Source organism: Mirounga angustirostris, unplaced genomic scaffold (assembly GCF_029215605.1).
Source record: "Mirounga angustirostris isolate CCGP_5_RB_7025 unplaced genomic scaffold, mMirAng1.0.hap1 SCAF_12, whole genome shotgun sequence".
NCBI lineage: Eukaryota > Metazoa > Chordata > Mammalia > Carnivora > Phocidae > Mirounga > Mirounga angustirostris.
The window spans coordinates 2,644,645-2,663,341 of record NW_026991720.1 but is presented as its reverse complement, the minus strand read 5'-3'; the positions used below and the strand labels follow the sequence as shown (position 1 = coordinate 2,663,341).

General features: G+C 62.7%; 2 protein-coding genes across 3 annotated transcripts; both read right to left on the bottom strand.

Annotated features, from left to right (window-relative positions):
• Positions 1 to 921: 921 nt before the first annotated feature.
• On the bottom strand, positions 922 to 3,923 carry LOC135362212 (basic proline-rich protein-like). The gene is made up of 2 exons (XM_064575624.1): positions 3,907 to 3,923; positions 922 to 2,620 (listed from the first exon to the last, which is right to left on the bottom strand). The coding sequence occupies exons 1-2, from the start codon at positions 3,921 to 3,923 to the stop codon at positions 922 to 924; spliced, it is 1,716 nt and encodes a 571-aa protein (XP_064431694.1).
• Positions 3,924 to 8,030: 4,107 nt separating this feature from the next.
• On the bottom strand, positions 8,031 to 17,257 carry SHH (sonic hedgehog signaling molecule). Of its 2 annotated transcripts, XM_045865064.2 has the most exons (4): positions 16,815 to 17,257; positions 11,596 to 11,857; positions 8,264 to 8,881; positions 8,031 to 8,155 (listed from the first exon to the last, which is right to left on the bottom strand). In XM_045865064.2, the coding sequence occupies exons 1-4, from the start codon at positions 17,112 to 17,114 to the stop codon at positions 8,031 to 8,033; spliced, it is 1,305 nt and encodes a 434-aa protein (XP_045721020.1). In that variant the 5' UTR covers positions 17,115 to 17,257. The 2 variants fall into 2 exon arrangements, with proteins under 2 accessions (XP_045721020.1, XP_045721019.1); XM_045865063.2 differs by having other exon boundaries at positions 8,031 to 8,881.
• Between the last annotated feature and the right edge of the window lie 1,440 nt (positions 17,258 to 18,697).

Sequence of the window (18,697 nt, the reverse complement as noted above, 5' to 3'; positions counted from 1 at the left end):
TGTTCAGAGAATCCGAGTGCTTTCATCTCCCCAGTGTTGTGTTTTCTTTGGGTGTAGACAGACGTGTTCAGCCTCACCTGGATCCAGGTGGAGCCTATCGGCCGTAGCAAGCAGCTGGCCTTCAAGCGGGAGCATTTCTGGGTTGCAAGGGACCGTGGGTCTGCCGCCTCACCTCCCTGTGAGCGGGCGGAGGCCCAGCAGTGTCCACGGCCCTCCCAAACCCAAGGGCGGTCAGTGGTGGGGCCGCAGTGGTCCCCAGTCCCTGGCTCCCTCTCGGTGAGGCTGAGTCCACACAGAGGAGCCTGGCTACGGCACCCAGGGCTTCTCAGAGGGGCCCCTACGACCACTGTCGCCCTGTGTGGCCCCGTGCTTCCCGTAAACCCCGCCTTGGGTCGCCCGCTTACCCCAAGGCGTGCGAAGCGGTGTCCGGGGAGGGGAGCCGAGGGCTGTGGAGACCAGGGGCCTGGTCCCAGCCGCGCAGCCCAGCGAGGCCCCACACACCCAGCGGCCTGCCCCTTCCAGGCGCCCGGACGGCCCACAGGAGGGCCTGCCCAACCCCTCAGCTCTGGAAACGGCCGCAGCCGCCCGTCCCTCTGCAGGGCCTGGTGCCCAGAAAGGGGGGCGCTCCACCTCACTTAAGACAGAGTGGGGGGAACTGTTGCTCCAGGACCGGCAGAGAAGTAACTGCCTTCCTGGGTCCCCAGACAGGAGTCCTCTTTGCTCCTCCCTTCTGACCACTGGTGTTCAGGCCGTGGTCCACCCACGACCCAGGCCGATCCGCTGGGCGGGCTGGGCCGGCTGAGCTTTAATTTGGGTCACGCTCGGCCTGCACCGGACGGCCCGCGCCGCCCGCTCCAACCGGAGCCCTCACGTCTCCTTGACCCTCCTCCCTGGGGCCTGACCTGCTGTCCCTCCTCTCTGTTAGAGGACACTTGGGGATTTGTTCTGATGAGCCCCCGGCTGGTCAGCGTCCACCGCCTTTGCGGCCCCGGCCGCCCGCGCAGATGCCAGCGCCCGCCTCTGCGCACGGCGACCAGCAGAGGGCGCTCGGACTCCACTCAGGGCAGCGTCTTCCAGCCCGGCGGCCGCGCTGATGCTGGGGGCACCTGGGGGACCTTGGAGGGCCCGCGCCCCAGGCGGCGTGCCGCGCTGGCCCAGCACCCCGTATCTCCCCGACCCCCTCTGCTCCCGGCCTCCTCTTAGACTCAGCCTGACGCGATCAGGGACAGCGCCAGGGGCGCGGGAGGCTGCCAGGGGCACTGCCCGCGAGGGCTGGAGCCGCCTGCCCCGGGAGCTTCCCCAGGCCCGAGGCGCGGACCGCGGAGTGGCCGGCCACGGAGCTGGAAACCCGCCGCGGGAAGGGCTGGGCGCACAGCCAGCAGTGGAGGCTGGGTGCTGGGTGCTGGGCGCTGGGGCCTGGGGGCTGGGGCCTGGGCGCTGGGCGCTGGGCACTGGGTGCTGGGGCCTGGGTGCTGGGGCCTGGGTGCTGGGCGCTGGGTGCTGGGTGCTGGGGCCTGGGGGCTGGGGCCTGGGCGCTGGGGGCTGGGGGCTGGGGGCTGGGGCCTGGGCGCTAGGGGCTGGGCGCTGGGGGCTGGGGGCTGGGGGCTGGGGCCTGGGTGCTGAGCGCTGGGCGCTGGGTGCTAGGCACTGGGCACTGGGGGCTGGAGGCTGGGGGCTGGCTGCTGGGGCCTGGGTGCTGGGCGCTGGGTGCTGGGTGCTGGGTGCTGGGGCCTGGGCGCTGGGGGCTAGGGGCTGGGGCTGGGGCCTGGGTGCTGGGCACTGGGTGCTGGGGCCTGGGCGCTGGGTGCTGGGTGCTGGGTGCTGGGGCCTGGGCGCTGGGTGCTGGGTGCTGGGGCCTGGGCGCTGGGCGCTGGGTGCTGGGCACTGGGCGCTGGGGGCTGGGGGCTGGGGCCGGGGCGCTGGGGGCTGGGGGCTGGGGGCTGGCTGCTGGGGCCTGGGGGCTGGCTGCTGGGCGCTGGGCACTGGGGGCTGGGCGCTGGGGGCTGGCTGCTGGGTTCTGGGCGCTGGGCGCTGGGGGCTGGGGGCTGGGCGCTGGGCGCTGGGGGCCAGGCGCTGGGGGCTGGGCGCTGGGGCCCGGGGACTGGGGGCTAGCTGCTGGGGCCTGGGGGCTGGGCGCTGGGTGCTGGGTGCTGGGTGCTGGGCGCTGGGGGCTGGGGGCTGGCTGCTGGGGCCTGGGTTCTGGGCGCTGGGACTCTGCAGCTGCGGGAGGGAAGCCAGAGGCAGAGGCTGGGGAAGGCTGGAGGGCCCTACACAGAGCTGGGGGCTGGGGGCTGGGGGCTGGGCGCTGGGTGCTGGGCGCTGGGCGCTGGGGGCTGGGTGCTGGGTGCTGGGGCCTGGGCGCTGGGTGCTGGGGCCTGGGCGCTGGGCACTGGGGTCTGGGGGCTGGGCACTGGGCGCTGGGCGCTGGGGGCTGGGCGCTGGGGGCTGGCTGCCGGGGCCTGGGTGCTGGGTGCCGGGCGCTGGGGGCTGGGCGCTGGGTGCTGGGGGCTGGGCGCTGGGTGCTGGGTGCTGGGGGCTGGGTGCTGGCTGCTGGGGCCTGGGGGCTGGCTGCTGGGTGCTGGGCGCTGGGTGCTGGGCACTGGGGGCTGGGACCCTGCAGCTGCGGGGGGAAGCCAGCCGCAGAGGCCGGGGAAGGCTGGAGGGCCCTACACAGAGCTGGGGGCTGGGGGCTGGGCGCTGGGCGCTGGGGGCTGGGGGCTGGGCACTGGGCGCTGGGCGCTGGGCGCTGGGGGCTGGGCGCTGGGCGCTGGGGGCTGGGTGCTGGGGGCTGGGGCCTGGGTGCTAGGGGCTGGGTGCTGGGCGCTGGGGGCTGGGCGCTGGGGGCTGGGGGCTGGGGGCTGGGCACTGGGCGCTGGGCGCTGGGGGCTGGGCGCTGGGCGCTGGGGGCTGGGTGCTGGGTGCTGGGGGCTCGGCCAAGGCTGCCTCAGACCCTCAGAGCCCCAGGCTCGGAGCCGTGACTGCCTTCCTGCATGCATCACCAAGTCCTAAGGGCAGCATCAGTAATAAACCGTGAGGTGAGCAGGCAGGTACGACGACGCTTGGTCCTCTCCCATCGATGCTGACGCTCTTTCCAAAACACCAAATATCAGGTTCCCACAGCCTCCTCCCACCCACCCGCTTCTCTGCCAAGGCTCTGGCTTGGCTGGGCCAGAGCGAGGCCAGCCGGTTGGGTGGCCCTGCTGAGCACGGAGCGTGGCCACAGTCTGGCTGCAGGGGAGTGCTAGGACTCGGAGGACACGGGCGGCAGGGAGGCAGACGCAGGGACCCGTGAGCAGAGGCTCCTTTCAGACATGGGGCTGGTTTTTCTGCCTGGCAGTGAGTGGCAGGGTTCCCAAAGGGAGTCCTTGACCTCTCCTGGGGTGTGGAGGAAGGAGTTCCCCGGCGGGGATGAGGGGTGCCATCCAGTGGACGGGGCGTCCGTTTCCCCTGGAAGCAAACACTTAGGCCCTGACCTGGGGTAAATAGGAAGGCATCCAGAGCCAAGTGCTGTGGTTCAGGGGAATGGTTTCCTTGGATTCTGGGCATAATATCTGTTCTAGTTTATCTTCAGTCTTCAGGTTTTTCAACCCCCTTACTTACACCAGCTCCCCCCACCCTCCCCGGGAACACAGTGGCCCCCATCACGAAAACCACAGATACGCATTGAAAAGGTGATCTTCCGTTTCCATGTCTCACGGAACAAGCCCTAGAGCTTGCTTATAGGGTAAAATGTGAATTCCTATGATTTCTTCTTAATTGGAGAAAATCAAACTCAGCCGAAGAAAGGAAAGGAGAGTATCTCCAAATCCAGACTTCCTATTTTCTCACCTCAGGGCTATTTTCACGGAGCCGGAGCTGGGAGACAAATGTTGCCCATCTTCCTCTGCTCTTGGTCCTGGCCCCCACCTTGCGCTGCAGATCATGCGTTTCCAGCTTAGCGCGCACCCACATAGCGCTCGGCTGGGCCTGTTACACCGCCAGGCCCAAGGGGCTGCCGGCCGCTCTTCCGGGTCTGTCACCCTCTCTACGGCTCCGAGTAAGGGGCAGAATTGAGCGGGGGGATCCTTTGGATCCCAACAGAAAAACGTGCTTTGTTGGCATGCACACAGCTCTGTTCCGGCTCCAGCCTCCTGCCCCCACCGCAGCGCTCTGTTTCGCCACAACCTAGGTTTTCCCATCCTAGACCACAGGTGGCAAACTTTCTCTGTAAAGATCCAGTGAGTAAATACCTCAGGCTCTGTGGGCCACGTGGTTCCTGATGCAACTTCTGTGCCCCAAGGCTCCCCCAGACAGCGTGTGAAGGAATTAGTGGTGGTGGTGGGGGGAGCGTTCCAAGAGAATTTTACTGATGGACACTGAAGTCTGGACTTCATATAATTTTTACCTGTCATGAAATCTTATTCTTTAGTTTTTTTGTTTTCGACCATTAAAAAAAATATATGTGAAAACCAATCTCAGCTTGTGGGCTGTATAAAAACAGGCCTAGGGCTGGGCTGTTCTCAGGGCTGTCATTTGCCAACCCCGGTCCGAGCACCTGCGGAAAACCATGTGTTGGGTGACTTGTTCATGAGAAGCCATTTCAAAGTCCACCTCCCAGGGCCTCCCAACCCCTCTGAGTACCGTGTCCTTTTGGAAGGATGGGTCATCAGAGAACGGAGAACGCAGTCGGAGGGCTCGCCCCGCACCAGCCCTGCAGCCGGCTCACCCCGGGCGCGTGCTCACCCTGGGCGCGCTGCCACTTTCTTGCCAAATCTTGCAACCGGCTGGTATTCTTTGCAGGTCTGGCCAATGTTTGCCGTGTGGGTGTGATGCCCGCAGCCGAGGGACTCCACCAGGACTGGACAGCGCCGCCTTGTCCCCCCTCACTGCGGCTGCACCGAATGTCCCAGCCCCATGCTTCAGCACGCGGGGCCCCCCCACAGCCCGGTCGCACCCTGCCACCGAGGCCCGCGTGGCCCGCGCCCCCGGAGACTTTGTCTCTCACTTTGCCGCACAAGCTCGCGGAAGGAGGTGAGGATCGCCGAGGGCAGGCATTCTGCCACAGAACAGACATGGCCGGAAGTCTCTGTAACTTCTTTAATTATTCAAACAATAGAGCACAAAGATAACGGTTTCAAGTACATTGTGATACACGCTTTTGACAGGAATAGGTATGCATTTAGTCACGAGGGAGGCTGGCGGCAACACCGCGTGGACGCTTCGCACAAACTCTTCACCCCGTCCACCCTGAAGGTGGAGTGGACACCTCGTCTGCTGGGAGCGGACTGCACATCCTGGTGCCCTGGGTTGGGTTGCTCTACGGCGTGGATCCCTTTTGTTGGCCGTGAGAGAGAGGATTCTGAATGCAAAGGTGGGCAAGGGGCGGCGGACGTGGAACAGGGAGGGCGGGGGAGCAGTGAGAGGGGGCTGCCACCTCGCCTGACTGGGGGGGTTGCTGCTCGGGGCCGCGGTGCCCCCGCGCTGGGGGTCACCAACGGGTGGTTCCCTTGGGGCCTGGCCAACCCTCCAATGCTCTCTTCGGCCGACCAGCCTCACCGCTAACTAGTCCGTCAACCGGCACAGCTAAAGCTCTTGGGGTGCCAGGGCTTACACTCAGAACGGAACGGTCAGCACAACAGAAACCACCAAATTCCACCAGGGATTGCAAACCTTGCACCTGCTAACTACCTAGAAGACCAAAGAAAAGTCTTTGACAGAGAAAAACCAAGGACCACTCCTGCCTGAAGGGCCTGGCCCCTTGGAAGCAGGCAGAGGGCAAGTTCCAGGGTGCATGCCTGGCCCCTGGCCCACGGCCTCCTGGAAAAGGCACACCACGCCGGACCTTCCGCACAGAAGCCCCTCAAGGCCCGGTGTTTCTGGCTGAAGATGCCACCACAGGCCTAGCCTTAGGCGCAGCATCACCAGCCCTGCCCATGGGACTGAGGCCTGCCTGACGCCGTCAGGCTCCGTTCTGCTCCCCAAACCCAAAGCAGCCTTCAGACAGGCTTAAGTCGCTAAGAGGCCCTATGTGCACACAGCCATCCTTCCAAAGCCGAACCTGCTGGGACACTTGGCCCAAAGCACACATCAGGACAGTAGCCTTTGCTAAGCCGAAGCACTGAGAGTGACAGCCAAGGGCCGAGCCCCTCTCAGCTGAGTCTATAACACAACGTCAAACATGGAGGACTTCTTCCCCTGGACCAGCCGACATAGGAGGCCAACCACAGTGTGCCCACTAAAGCAGGACCATGCCCTAGGGACGAAAACCTACACCAAACAACCACTCCAGACAGACGGCTTGGACTCGACAACACCAACGTGGCCCAAGGACCCTGGCAGCCCTGAGGCTAGCAGATGTGACTGGGGAGGAGGGGAGGCGGGGCCCCCTGAGAGCAGGTGGAGAATGTGCCCTCTTCAGTGGGTTCGCCACGAGGGTCCCAGGGGGGTTCAGAGAAGATCAACACTTGGCCCTCTCCCTGGGGACCCATCTTAAAAGGGTACCCCAGGACTTCACAAAGCAGCTAGGGGCCTCCTCCCTTCGAGGCCGGAGGACCAGGCACTCCAACGTGGGGCGACCAGGTGGAGGGCATGAGGTCTGCCAACAGCTCCACGGAGCCCAGGGAGAGAGTCCTGGGTGCGTGCCCGCAGGCCTCCTCTGCCGGGCCTTCGCGCTGGGCTGCGCTAATTAAGGGCTGGGGGGTGGGAGAAGAACGGCACCCACTCCCAGCACCCCCAGCCAGTGGAGTGCACAAAGACTCTCACACAACAAATACAAACAGAGCTGAGGTTTCTCCAGTGATGAAGATAAACAAGTCGGTTTGGTTACCTACTTTGGTTACCTACTTAAGCTGATCTGAATTCACAGTATAAGCAACACATCTAAATATAATGCTGGGCACTCCTGTCAGCACTAGGGTTCCCAAACAAAGAAGCCAAAACAGAAACGAAAGCGGGGCTGCGACAGGGATTCTTAGTTATTATATACTAACCAGTCTGTGCGTGGCACATTTTATTTCTATAAAACTATTACAAAATATTCAAAAATACATTTTAGTAAATTTACAGCAGTTATTTCTCAATTTATTAATGCAAAAACATCCTTTGTTTTTCTCTGTACAAACTACAGGCTCCATTCTCGTGGGCTCATCACTATGTGCGCTTTTAAAAAATATTATTTTCTAATAAATTCTTTGAAGTTAAAAATAACAGAGTTCTTCCAGTTTGTCCAAAAAAAAAAAAAGTGTGTGTGTGTGTGTGTGAGTGTGAATGTGTGTGTAACAGTCTTGACTTCCAAGAATGTGGCCAAAATGGTGATGATGGAGCAAATATTAACCCATGAAGACATACAGGAGGTGGCTGTTACACTGGAAACTAGTTAAATTAAAATAATATATTTTCATATTTTACACTATTTCAAAAATGAAATGTAATTCAGTTAAGTATTGATCTCTCAAAAAATCTAATTTACAATTCTGTGTATAAAAATATAATTTGCGGACCCCCATGAAGCATGTTTTAGTTTACACTTGCCGAAAAGCAGGCGCGTGGCAAACGAGGAATGCGGAGTGCAGAGTTTTGCTTTCTGAAAGTCAGGGCGAGGGATATGTAGAAAAATAGACTCTGAGCAGGTCGCTTGGCCTCACAAAATAATCTTTCCCCCCTGTGAGGACAGTTCACATGATAATAATAAATTATCCAAGAAACAAACTATTTAAGGCTCTTGAAGGTCCGGTTCATATTATTTAAAACATCTATTCATACCAAACAAATAAATAGCCAGGAGAGGTGAAAAAAAAATAACCGAAATAAAACAACAACCAAAAAACTCAAAAAAAAAAAATAAAAATAAACTAAACGCAACGACAAAACTTCCCGGGGTCTCTGTTTCCTTATAGTCTACTTTGGACTGCCCTACTTTATTATTATTATTAATTATTATTATAATTAAAGTCTCATCCGTGCGCTTTTCCGTGTGTCTCTTGCCGTTCTTGCTGTTGCTCCCTCCCGCCCCGCTCCCCGCCCCACCCCGCGCCCTCCCGGCTGCCCGGCCTTCAGCTAGACGTGACCGCCATGCCCAGCGGGTGCAGGGCCTCGCCGTCCAACAGCCAGGTGCCTATTTGGTAGAGCAGCTGCGAGTACCAGTGGACGCCCACGGCCCCCGGCGCGTCGGCCGCCCCTGGCGCCTCAGGCGCCCCTGGCGCGGGCGGGGGCAGGCGGCCGCCCCCGCCGTCGCCGTCCCCGCCGTCGCCGTCCCCGCCGTCGCCGTCCCCGCCGCGGTCCGTGCGCGCGGGCGCCAGCAGGGCCAGGAGCGCGTGCGCCAGGCGGAAGGGCGCGAAGGCCCGGTGCGCCCAGCCGTGCTCCTCGATGACCGCGTAGCACGACGCCAGCACCCGGTTGATGAGGATGGTGCCCTGCGCCGTGAGCGGCGCGTACGCGCCCGAGGCCTCCTCCCGCAGCGTCACGCTGTGCACGGCGGCCGGCAGGAGCCGGCGATCCCCGCCGCGCTCGGCCACCACGTACACGCGCTGGCCCGGGCGCACGCGGCTGGCGAAGAGCGCCCGGCGCCCCGGCGCGCCCCCCGGCGGCGGCCCCGCGCCCGACGGCGCCCCCGGCTCCGCGGCCGCCGACTCGTTGTGCGGCGCGACGAACAGCAGGTGCGCGGCGGTGAGCAGCAAGCGCTCGCGCGGCTCCCGCGTCTCGATCACGTAGAAGACCTTCTTGGCACCATCGTCGCGGTCCAGGAAGGTGAGGAAGTCGCTGTAGAGCAGCCGGCCCTGGTCGTCGGCCGCCAGCACGCGGTCCCCGGGACGCAGGTCTTTCACCAGCTTGGTGCCGCCCTGCTCCAGGTGCACCGTGGCCGAGCCCGGGAAGCAGCCGCCGGACTTGGCCGCCACCGAGTTCTCTGCGGGGGTCGGAGAAGGGAGAGAAGAGGGCACAGGGTGGTGAGCGCCCACGGGGAGGCACAAGTGGGGCAGGGGGCGCACGCCTGCCGTCCCGCGCACCAGACTTGGGACCCGCGCAGCTCCGGGGGGAGAGTCCCCCGGCTGGCCCAGCGCAGACCCCTCTCCCCCAGCGCCACCGTCTCGGTGACAAAATTCAGATGCAGATACATTCCTTAACGACTCTCTTAGGATTGGACTGGCAGTGGCAGAGGTTGGCTGGCGTCTCCGGCGGGAGGCCGGTTACACGCCTTCCCTTCCGCCTTCCTCCCACCCCGTCCCCCGGCTCAGCACACACCCAACCTCGCCCTGAATTCGCAGGGTATTTGCTCTGCACTTAGATTCCTCAGGAAGCCTCCTTGAGCTCCCTCGGGCGCCGGGGCGCACCTCCTTTCTTCCCGCCCCCGGCGCGGGGTGCGGCCCCCCCTGGTGCGCCCCGCACCGGGGCTGCGCGGCGGGAACCCCTCGCCTGCCCGCCCCCAGCGCGCAGCCCAGCAGGGGGGCCTTGGTGCCGGCCCGTTGCAGGGGCTTGGGAGAGGGGCGGGAGTGAAAAATAGCTGTAGTAGTTGTAGCAACTGGACAAACATTCCAGGGAATTGGCCGAGGTGTGAAAATCCGGGGCTTGTGTGGATTTTCTAATTAAAATCCAATAAAGGGCCCAGCATTGTCATTGTGATCTCCGCAATAAATGGGAGACACTCTTGGAAGAGGGGCCACTTCCATTTCCCCCCTCCCCTTTCTCAGCTGCCCCCTCCCTATTTGCTCAGGTGCACCCCCCCCCCCAGCCCCCCTGCGATTCACACGCGGGCTCTCCAGAAGCCCGGGCCTCACAAGCACTATTTGCACAGCCAGGCCTCTTCCAAGCACTCAAGATGTGTATTTGAATTTTAAATGGCGGGGCCTGCTCCAAGCACTGGAAGCGGCCGGGTTCTCAAGGCCCCTTGACTACCCGCTTTCCCGAGCCCTCTGTCGCTCTCTGAGGCTCACTGTCCCGAGGACAATGATCGGAGCCAGGGTGGCGAGCAGGGGGCCGCGGAGGAGGGGCGGGGAGAGCCCGGTCTTCTTTGCATTCCAATCTCCGGGATCATGCTTTTTGCAAATAGAGATCGCGAGAAAGAATCTTCCTGCTGGAATTACAGAGGGTTTTTAATCTTCTCATCGGTTTCTGCGGCATGAAGTGCGGGCCTGGCCGTTGGAGGCCCGCCGTCGCCCCCCGGAATGCGACCCGGGGCGCAGGCGAGCCCGAGTCGTCGAGTCGCACAACCCTGCTTGACACGCAACGCACCGCGCCCCGGCCCGTGTGCGCCGAATGCCAATGAGCGGCTCTCCGCGCCCTGGGGGTCTGCCCTCCCCGGGCGGAATCCTGCTGCGGGATTACCGCTGCTCACTTGCAAGAAGACCTCTAGGGACCCCCGCCAGGGGGACCCCGGGGACAGGGCTGGCCCAGGAGGGGGCCGAACGCCCCTCGAGCGCAACCGCAAGGTCCCGGGAAGGGTGCGCCCCCGGGGCCTTCCGCAGCGGAGCCCCGAGAAGGGCGGGCGCCGCCTGCCCGTCCTCCCTGTCTCTGGCTACAAGCCCAGCACCCCCCCACTGCCCTTTCCACACCTTTTCTTTCTGTTGTGATAAGAAGCCACTATTTTCCTTCCCTATGAACTGTGTCTTGACACCTTGAAAGTGTTTTTCTACTAACACATGCTACTAAAATACAGTTTAGGAGACAAATAGGCAAAACTCGGGGGGCGGGGGCGGGGAAGACACAGTTCCTCCAAAATTTACTGTGAACTGTTCTGCTAAATGCATCAGCTTCTGCGGGGAGGTGGAGAGATCCGCATAAATGACCTCGGAGCTGGGCTATAAGCCGTGGGTACAGCGCCTTCCGCGGCATGGCTGTTCCTCGACAGCGACAGCGTGTGGCGTTGTAGGCCCAGGGAAGTCACCAGCCCATGGATGGGCCGCCTGCAGCTGCAGACTCCCATCGGCCTCCTGGCCCTGCCTGTGGCTCGGGGCAGCCCAGCTGGCTCCTAATAAGGACGGATGCTTCTGGGCTTGCGGCCTCCAGATGCTGGAAGCGGTAACCACTGCGTTTATTACCTCCCACCAGGCCTCTCCCCAAAGGCTTAGCCAGCGAGTTAAGTTAGTTTAGTGTCCACAGACGCTCAGTGGGGAGGAGAGAGGACCAGGAGCTTACACCCTGGGCAGAACCTCCTGTGCTGGGGAGTTGAGTAGGGGCTGGTTGATTCTTAAGCCTGAAATGAGAGGAAGAATCTAGGCCAGACCTGGCTACCAATGCACCAGGAACGTTCCCTCCCCCGTCTTCCCTGTCTCCGCCACCTGCAGTGGGGGCTCCGGAAACAGGGTCGGGGCAGGCTCAGGAAGCCATATGCCCTCTGCATCTGGGCCTGGAGCACCTCAAAGGTAGGGCCAATTCCCAGCGGGCGGGCCCTACGTCTACAGGCTGTGTTCCCACACCAGAGACACGAGTTATCACCCAGTTCGCTCCCTCCCTGCCCCTCCTGCCCCTCCTGCCTCCCCCCACCTGCACACATTTGCCTCTTTCCCTTGAATCCCACTGCCGGGCGCCATGGTGACCTCTCACGGGCAGATGTGGAGCTGCTAGGTGGGTCGGGGGGCTTCGTGGGCACGGGGGCTATGGAGGAGGCCGGGCCTGCCGCCTCACCTGCTTTCACGGAGCAGTGGATGTGCGCTTTGGACTCGTAGTACACCCAGTCGAAGCCAGCCTCCACGGCCAGGCGCGCCAACATGCCGTACTTGCCCCGGTCGCGGTCGGACGTGGTGATGTCCACCGCACGGCCCTCGTAGTGCAGCGACTCCTCTGAGTGGTGGCCATCTTCGTCCCAGCCCTCGGTCACCCGCAGCTTCACACCGGGCCACTGGTTCATCACCGAGATGGCCAAGGCGTTCAGCTTGTCCTTACACCTCTGCGGAAAGAAGGGGGCCCCCGCAGATGTTAGTACTGGGCCTGCCACCCGTCCCTGCCCTTGCCTCGGCTGCCCGGCCCAGCCCCTGCGGATAAGCGCTCTGTGGACAAGCCGGGGACAAGGCCTGGACGTGCCCTGAGGTGCGAGGGGGCTGTGGCGTCTGCTGGAGGAGCCAGTCGTCTTGCAGATGAGCCGAGGGCCTTTCTCCAAAATCTGACCTAACAGAGCCCCTACCATGGCCCGAGACGAAGAGGACATCCTTTGAGACGCGTAAACTTGTGTGCGTCTCAGACAGTGACTGCAGGGCCTGCCAGGGTCCCCCGGGGCGAATGGCTCACTCCTCCCCTACGATGCCCTCCACTCCCCCCCCCATCCCTTTCCGTGGCCCCATTTCTCCACACCTGCAAGGCTCCACCCTTGTGCCTGGCCTAACTCCCTCACCAGGAGGCTGGAGAGAGGCCCAGGGTGCAACTTTGCAGAAATAAAGAACACAGGCGGTATGCTTCTTAAAGAGTGAAAAGCCTTGGGTTATCTCTGGACCTTCCCTCCTACCCTGGGCCTATCTGAGCCCTGGATCCAGCCAAAGGGCGAGAGGGAGGTGGGAAGCTGATAGCCACGCGGAAGGGGCTGGAGGGGGCCGGAGTGAAAGGCAAGCAGGTGAGTTATAATTTTCAATGCGGGCCAGGCCTGACGACAAACATTCTTTATCTGGACAGCCACATTCCTTTTCTCCATAGACCTCTTTTCTCCGGCTTTTCTGTGGTCTGATTGTGTCTCTTGTTTTCCTTAAACTGTTCCCTTCCCCCCTCTTGTTTTCTTGGCCCCAGAGCAGAATGGCGTCCTGCAAGTTTGAAGAGCAAACTTAAGAGGTGGAGGGAGGGGGCGGGGCGTGAGGGGTGGGGGATGGGGAGCCCGAGAGGCCCGAGGCCTCGGAGCCCTTCAGGAGTACCCCCCGCCGCACCCACGAGGAAGCTGCCTTGCCGTGGCAGTGAAGAAACACTGAATGGGCAGGACACAGGCCAGGGCGAAGTGGAGCTCGGGGTTGGCGGAGGCCCTCATAATTCTCAGGCCACATTCAGAGAAGGATGCGAGAAAAAACTGAGCCGTGCGTGGCAAGTGTGCGTGCGTGTGCTAACTCACTACCCGGGCGTTTACAGCGGTGGTGGGGCGCGGGGTTCAAACGAGGGGAAATGGTGACAGGATCACCAAGGGGCATCCCCAGGAGAGACAGACCCGGGGGTGAGGGGCAATTTCAAGTTGACCTCCCCCAGAGGGTAGGGCTGATCGCCGGCAGGCCGCGCATGCTCTGCTCGGCTTTGGCACCTGGTGAGCGGGGTGGACGGAAGACCCGGTCGAGGATCCTAAGAGCAGCTTGGGGACTGTTTTCCCAGCGAGCCGGCGGGGAGCTCTTGCAAGTACTGCTGTCCGCGCTTTGGCTTTGCGGGGACGCGAGGATTGCGCAACAGGAAAAGTCCTGTGTGTCGGACAGCAATAAAACCCAGTAATATGGTTGTAGAGTTCAACGTACAAGAAATGGGGGCGGCGGTGGGGGGCTTGGGGGCGGCCCTGCTAACCGGTCAGCGCTGACAAGGTTTCTGGGCCTGCCAGCAATTTTCTTTAGTAATAATAATAATAATAATAACAACAAAAGTCGGAAGGGCAGAGTTTGAGTGAGGTCATCTTGAGGACTGGACGCGTTTTCCATGACAATCAATCAGTAAAGCAGGGTCAGTTTAGAGCCGGGCTGGGAGGCCGGCTGCGCAGGCGCACACCGCCGACACGCACACGCACACAGCCCGCAGCCCGAGCCCCGCGCCACCCCGGCTCCCTTCTTTTGGGGGCTTCCCACGGGGTGCTGGCGAGCGGAGGGCGGGATGGCGAGGCCACGTACCGGCGCCCGGGCTGCGCCGCTCGGGCACGAGGTGGAGGGCCCAGGCGGGGAGCCCCAGGCCGAGCCAGGCCCGAGCGGCGCCCCGCTCGCCACGCGCCCTCCCCCGGCTCCCCCAGGCGTGGCGCGGCCTTGGCCGGCAGGACGCCGTGCGCCCGGCGGGCCGGAGAGGCGCAGGCAAAGCCGGGAAGCGCAGGCCGGTTAGCAGTTCACTGGGTCGTGTGCCGCGAATCAAGCCCGGCGCGGTGCAGCCACCGTAAAGCCCCGCGGGGCCGCCGGGCCGGGCTTTGTGTCGGCGGAGGCCAAGGTGCGCCCCGCGCCGGAGCCCCCGCCTCCTCCGCAGTCTTCGCAGCCGCCCCGCGCCCAGAAGCCCGAGCAGGACCGTCACCGCCAACGGCCGCCCGGCTTTCCCAGTGCGGGGGAGGGGTGCCCCAACTTCAAAAGAGGACCCCCCCCCCGTCCCCACACACCTGTCTCCACCCCCTCCCCCCACTCCGGGAAAACAGACCCCTCCTATGCAAACCCACACCTGAGCGCCGGGGCCGGGCCGCCACGCACACAGGAACCTACTCGGCGTGGCGTCCCCGGCTGTCCCTCCCGCGGCCCTCAGGCCCTGTCCCCGCGGCCGCCTCCTGCCCCCGGAGTCCCCCGGCCGCCGCACCCGCGCCTGGCACCCGCGCCTGCGGGCCGAGCGCGTCTGTCTGCGCTTCCCCCTCTCCGAGTTAATATTAACCAGGAGCTCCTGCGTTCCAGAACTGCTCTGAAAGTTCCACCGGGGACGGTGCTGCCATGGTTGAGGGACTTGGGCGGCAGTCCCATTAGAGGGACAGGGACAGGCAGAGACGCGGAGGGACGGCCAGCCCGGGAGGAGGGCCGCGCGCGCCTGGGAACAGAGTCCGGGTGGTGGTTTTAAACGGGGCCGGCGGGTGAACAGGTCCCCGAGGAGCGCTAACCTCCCGCGGCCGGGAGGCGTTCCCTGCTCCACCCCTGCACCCCCGGGCCCTCACCAGCGGTCCTGCACCCGCGCCCCAACTCTTGCAGGCCGGGAGGAAGGGCGGGCCGGAGAGGATAACCCGCAGGGCGCCCGCCCGCGCGCCCCGCCAGCCACCGCGTCTCCAGGGGACATTTGCGGGGTGCGTGATGCAGTCCCGGCCTGGCTCTGCCCACCCCACCCCCACGGTGGCTGCCCCTCCCCCGTCCTTTTGTGCCGGGAACGGGAATGGCCGCGGCCTAAGGGAAAAAAAGTATTTGTTTTCGTTTCGTTCGTCTGAGGGAAGTTGACAGAAGGTCAGAAGTTCAAATGCTGCCGGCGCGCGCGGCGGCGACAGTGGCCGCCGCGGGCCGCTTGGCCGTGGGTCCCCCGCGGGCGGCCGGAAGAGGGACCGGGCCGGGCCCCAGGGCCCGGGAAGGCGGCGGAGCCCGCGCCGCGCCCCCGCCGACCCCGACCGCCCCTGCCGTCGGAGCCCCGGCCGCGGGGACCGCTAACCCGGAGGAAGGGGCGCCGAGGGGCGGCCGCCGGGGCGCGCGGCTCTGCAACCTGCAGCGGCCCCGGGGGCCCCTCTCCCGCGCCCGCCCCGCGCGCACGCCGACCCCGCGGGCTCCGGGACCTCCGCCGGCCCCCTCCCGCCCCGCCGCCTCCCCTGGCCTCGCCTCCCTCCTCCCCGGCTCCGAGGGGCTCCGGGAAGGCCGCCTCCCTCCCGCGCGGAGCGAGGCGACCCAGGTCGCAGGAGTCCCCGCAGCCGGCCGCGCCCCCCGCGCCCCGCGGCCTGCGCGGGGTTCACTGTGGCTCGCGCCGCTCTGGGGCTCAGGCGCGCGCGCCCACACTCGCGGTCCAGATTTAAGGGGGTCGCGAGCAGCTGCGAGCGCGGGGCGGGGGGAGAAGGACCCTCTCCCTGGCTCCCTGCGGCCCCTTCCGTCAGCTCCGGCTGCCCTCTCCTTCCTCCCTCCGGCCTCGCGGCCCGAATCGGGCTGGGAAGCGAGCGGCCCGGAGGGGCTCGCCTCCCCGCCCGCCCTCCCCTGAACTCGCGCCCCACCGCCGCTGCTCCGCCAGCTGTGGTGCGCGCCTAGCCCGAAAGGTAGGACTTGGATGTTTTAATAGGGCAATAAAAAGGATGTTGACCTATATTTGCCAGGAAGTCCATTTCTAGCTCAGTTATACGTGCCTGGAGTTTCAGAAAGTCTGCCGTTGGCGGGGAGACTGGCAGCCAGAACTCTCAGGCAGAGGTGGGGAGGGAGGGGGGCGCGTGTTTGGCCTTGGCTTTCCGTTCTAGCCCCCTCCCGCTAATACCTAGTCGCTCCTCATTCCTGTGCCTGCAGGTTGACCGGAGTGATGCAATGCCAGGAAGTTCTAAGTCCCTCCCCTCAAGGACCGCGGGCTCGGGAGAATGGCAACGCATCCTTAAAGAAATATCAATACATTCACACTCTGATGGGCACCACTGCCCGGGGTGCAGTGGAGCTGTGCGAGGCACTCAGGGACCAGGCGGCGCCTCGGGAGCCCCTGCCTTTTGTCAGCGCTGCCTCCTGGCTTTTCCCACTGAGCGTCTTTGGTGGGGGGCGGCGGGTTGGGGGTGGTCGTGGGAAAGAAAAGCACAGTGGAGAGGGGAACGTGCAAGCTCCCCTGTCTCATGCCCAAGGCTTGCGTTTGTACAGTGACCTGGAAGCCACTTTATGTTTACGGGGGGATTTCTGCCCCCCTCCCACCCTTTCCATTCCCAACTCGGGAGGGGCAGATGCCCCCAGAGTGAAGGTCTCCCCAAGTTGCAAGCCAGAGCTGGGGCAGGATGGGAAGGCCATCCCAGCAGGACAGAGCACATCAGGGCCATGGGTGGACCACACCTGCCATCCTGACCCCCCACCCCCACCCGAAACTTCTCCGGCTGGACCCCTCACCTCCAGTCCCCTTGGAGAAGAGGAAGGGATGGTAGGCAGGCAGGTGGGTGGGGAGGGAGAGGGTGAAGTCGCCTTGCTATCTGCCTGAAGAGCAAACAGACTCAGTCTGGAGTGGCTGGTTACACACACAGCCCCCGTGAAAGCAGCACATTCCACGCCGCGGCGCTGGGTTTCTACCTGAGTCATCAGCCGGTCTGCTCCCGTGTTTTCTTCATCCTTAAATATGATGTCGGGGTTGTAATTGGGGGTGAGTTCCTTAAATCGCTCGGAGTTTCTTGAGATCTTCCCTTCGTATCTTCCACTGGCCCCTAGGGTCTTCTCGGCCACGTTGGGGATAAACTGCTTGTAGGCTAAAGGGGTCAGCTTTTTGGGGTGTCGCCTCTTCCCAAATCCCCTGCCTGGTCCGCACGCCAGCCCCGAGCACATCAGCAGTGCAGAGACGAGCACGACCAGCACACATCTCGCCAGCAGCCGCATCTCGTCCGCGGAGCCCAGTGCCTTCCACGCTGTCCCCGTGCGGGTCTGCGTGCGCGAGTGCGAGTGTGTGTGCCTTTGCGCTCGGGCTTGCGCTCTCCCTTCCTCGCTCGGCTTGCTGCTGGCTCCCTCGCTCTCTGCCTGGCTCTTTCTCTTCCTATATAACCTCACCCGCTGCTGCAGCGGGAGACTGGCCCCCGATCCCCACCCAGACGGGGGCTGGAACGGCAGGCTGCTGGTCGCTGATAACGGAACACATCGGAGTTGGGGCTGGAGACAGCAATCAAAAGACAAAAAGAGTCTGATTTTAAATGGTAGCAAGCCTGGAGAGCTTGCGAGACAGGCTGCCCTCGGTGCTATATTATAGCTGGCAGGGGCGTATCTGATTGGCCAAAGCAGCGCAAGCTTGTCTTCTGATGTTTAACCCTAAAAAAGACTAAATTTTTTTTTCTGTTGCTGCAGTTGCTTTATTTTCACCTGAAGCCTTTGAGTTAAAAAAAAAAAAATCTTTCCTGAGACAAAGGTGGGCGGGAGGGAGGAGGCACGCTCCTTAGGATAACACCAGTTACCCCTGCTTTGTGCAGAGTGCGGTGTTCCCCCTTCCCTTTCTCCAGAATGGTAGGTGCTTCAGTTAAAACCAACTTAAGTTTTAAAGGACAGTCTAGACCCCTCCCCCCCCCCCCCCGCCAAGCTTCGGTCATCAAACAAATATTCTCTCAAATGTTGGAGGGGCAAAGCTGCCCAGGTCCTATTTAAATGTTTTGTTTTTGTTTTTTTTTTTCCCAGAGACTTTATCATGCAGGCCAGGTCTCCCTGCATTTTAAAGACAGAGGGTCTGTGCCTCCTCCTGAATATTCAACATCCTTGGATGCTGGTAATTCTCACTGACCACAACTTAAAGCATTGCTATTTGAAGTGCTTTGAGTGCCTTAGAAAAATATGAAAATGCTGCTCCTTTATTGTGTTTCGGTTAATGCATTATTTTTAACCCTCTGGAAATGGGATGCAGGCATGCTCAGGAGCTGGTACAGAGTGGCCTGCAGGACTGTCGGGCTGGCTGGGCTAAGCGTGTCTGGGTGCTGCACCCCAGCTCAGAGGAGGGAGCCGGTGCTGGGCCTGCGTGGTGGGCGGAGGCCCATTGTGCCTGGGGGCAGTGGTGAGTGGGCAAGGCTGTGCACACACCACCCCCACTGATCAATCGATCGGAGCAAAGTGCAGGCCAGGGATGAGCTGAATGTGGAATTCAGGCTCCTTCCACATTGGGCCTGGCTGGCTTTCCAGGGGGCTCTGCAAGCCAGCCCTCAGGGTCCCGGGGGGTCGCAGCCCAGGATGGGGCAGCGTCCTGGGGGGGAGCCTTGTTTTGGTCACGGAGGGCATAGTGCTCAGAGCCGGCAATACTGGAGTCCCCCATCCCTGCACTTCTTTCAGGAAAAAAGAAAACCCAAAGTCCTATTTAAGCCAGAAAAATAAAACCTGAAATCCCCCATTTTGCAGAACACACCCTCCCCTCTCACTCCCACCCCCATCTCACTCATATATAAGCATCACTCTAGAAAAAAGCAAGGGAGGGAGGGCTCTTGGCGGAG

Bases quoted from the DNA above. Each gene is read 5' to 3' on its own strand.
- SHH (XM_045865063.2), bottom strand. From the start codon at position 17,114: ATGCGGCTGCTGGCGAGATGTGTGCTGGTCGTGCTCGTCTCTGCACTG. The intron at 11,858-16,814 runs GTAGAAACCCAG...TTCTTTCCGCAG, and splicing joins CAGACCGGCTGATGACTCAG to AGGTGTAAGGACAAGCTGAA. The intron at 8,882-11,595 runs GTGAGGCGGCAG...CGACCCCCGCAG, and splicing joins CCACTGCTCCGTGAAAGCAG to AGAACTCGGTGGCGGCCAAG.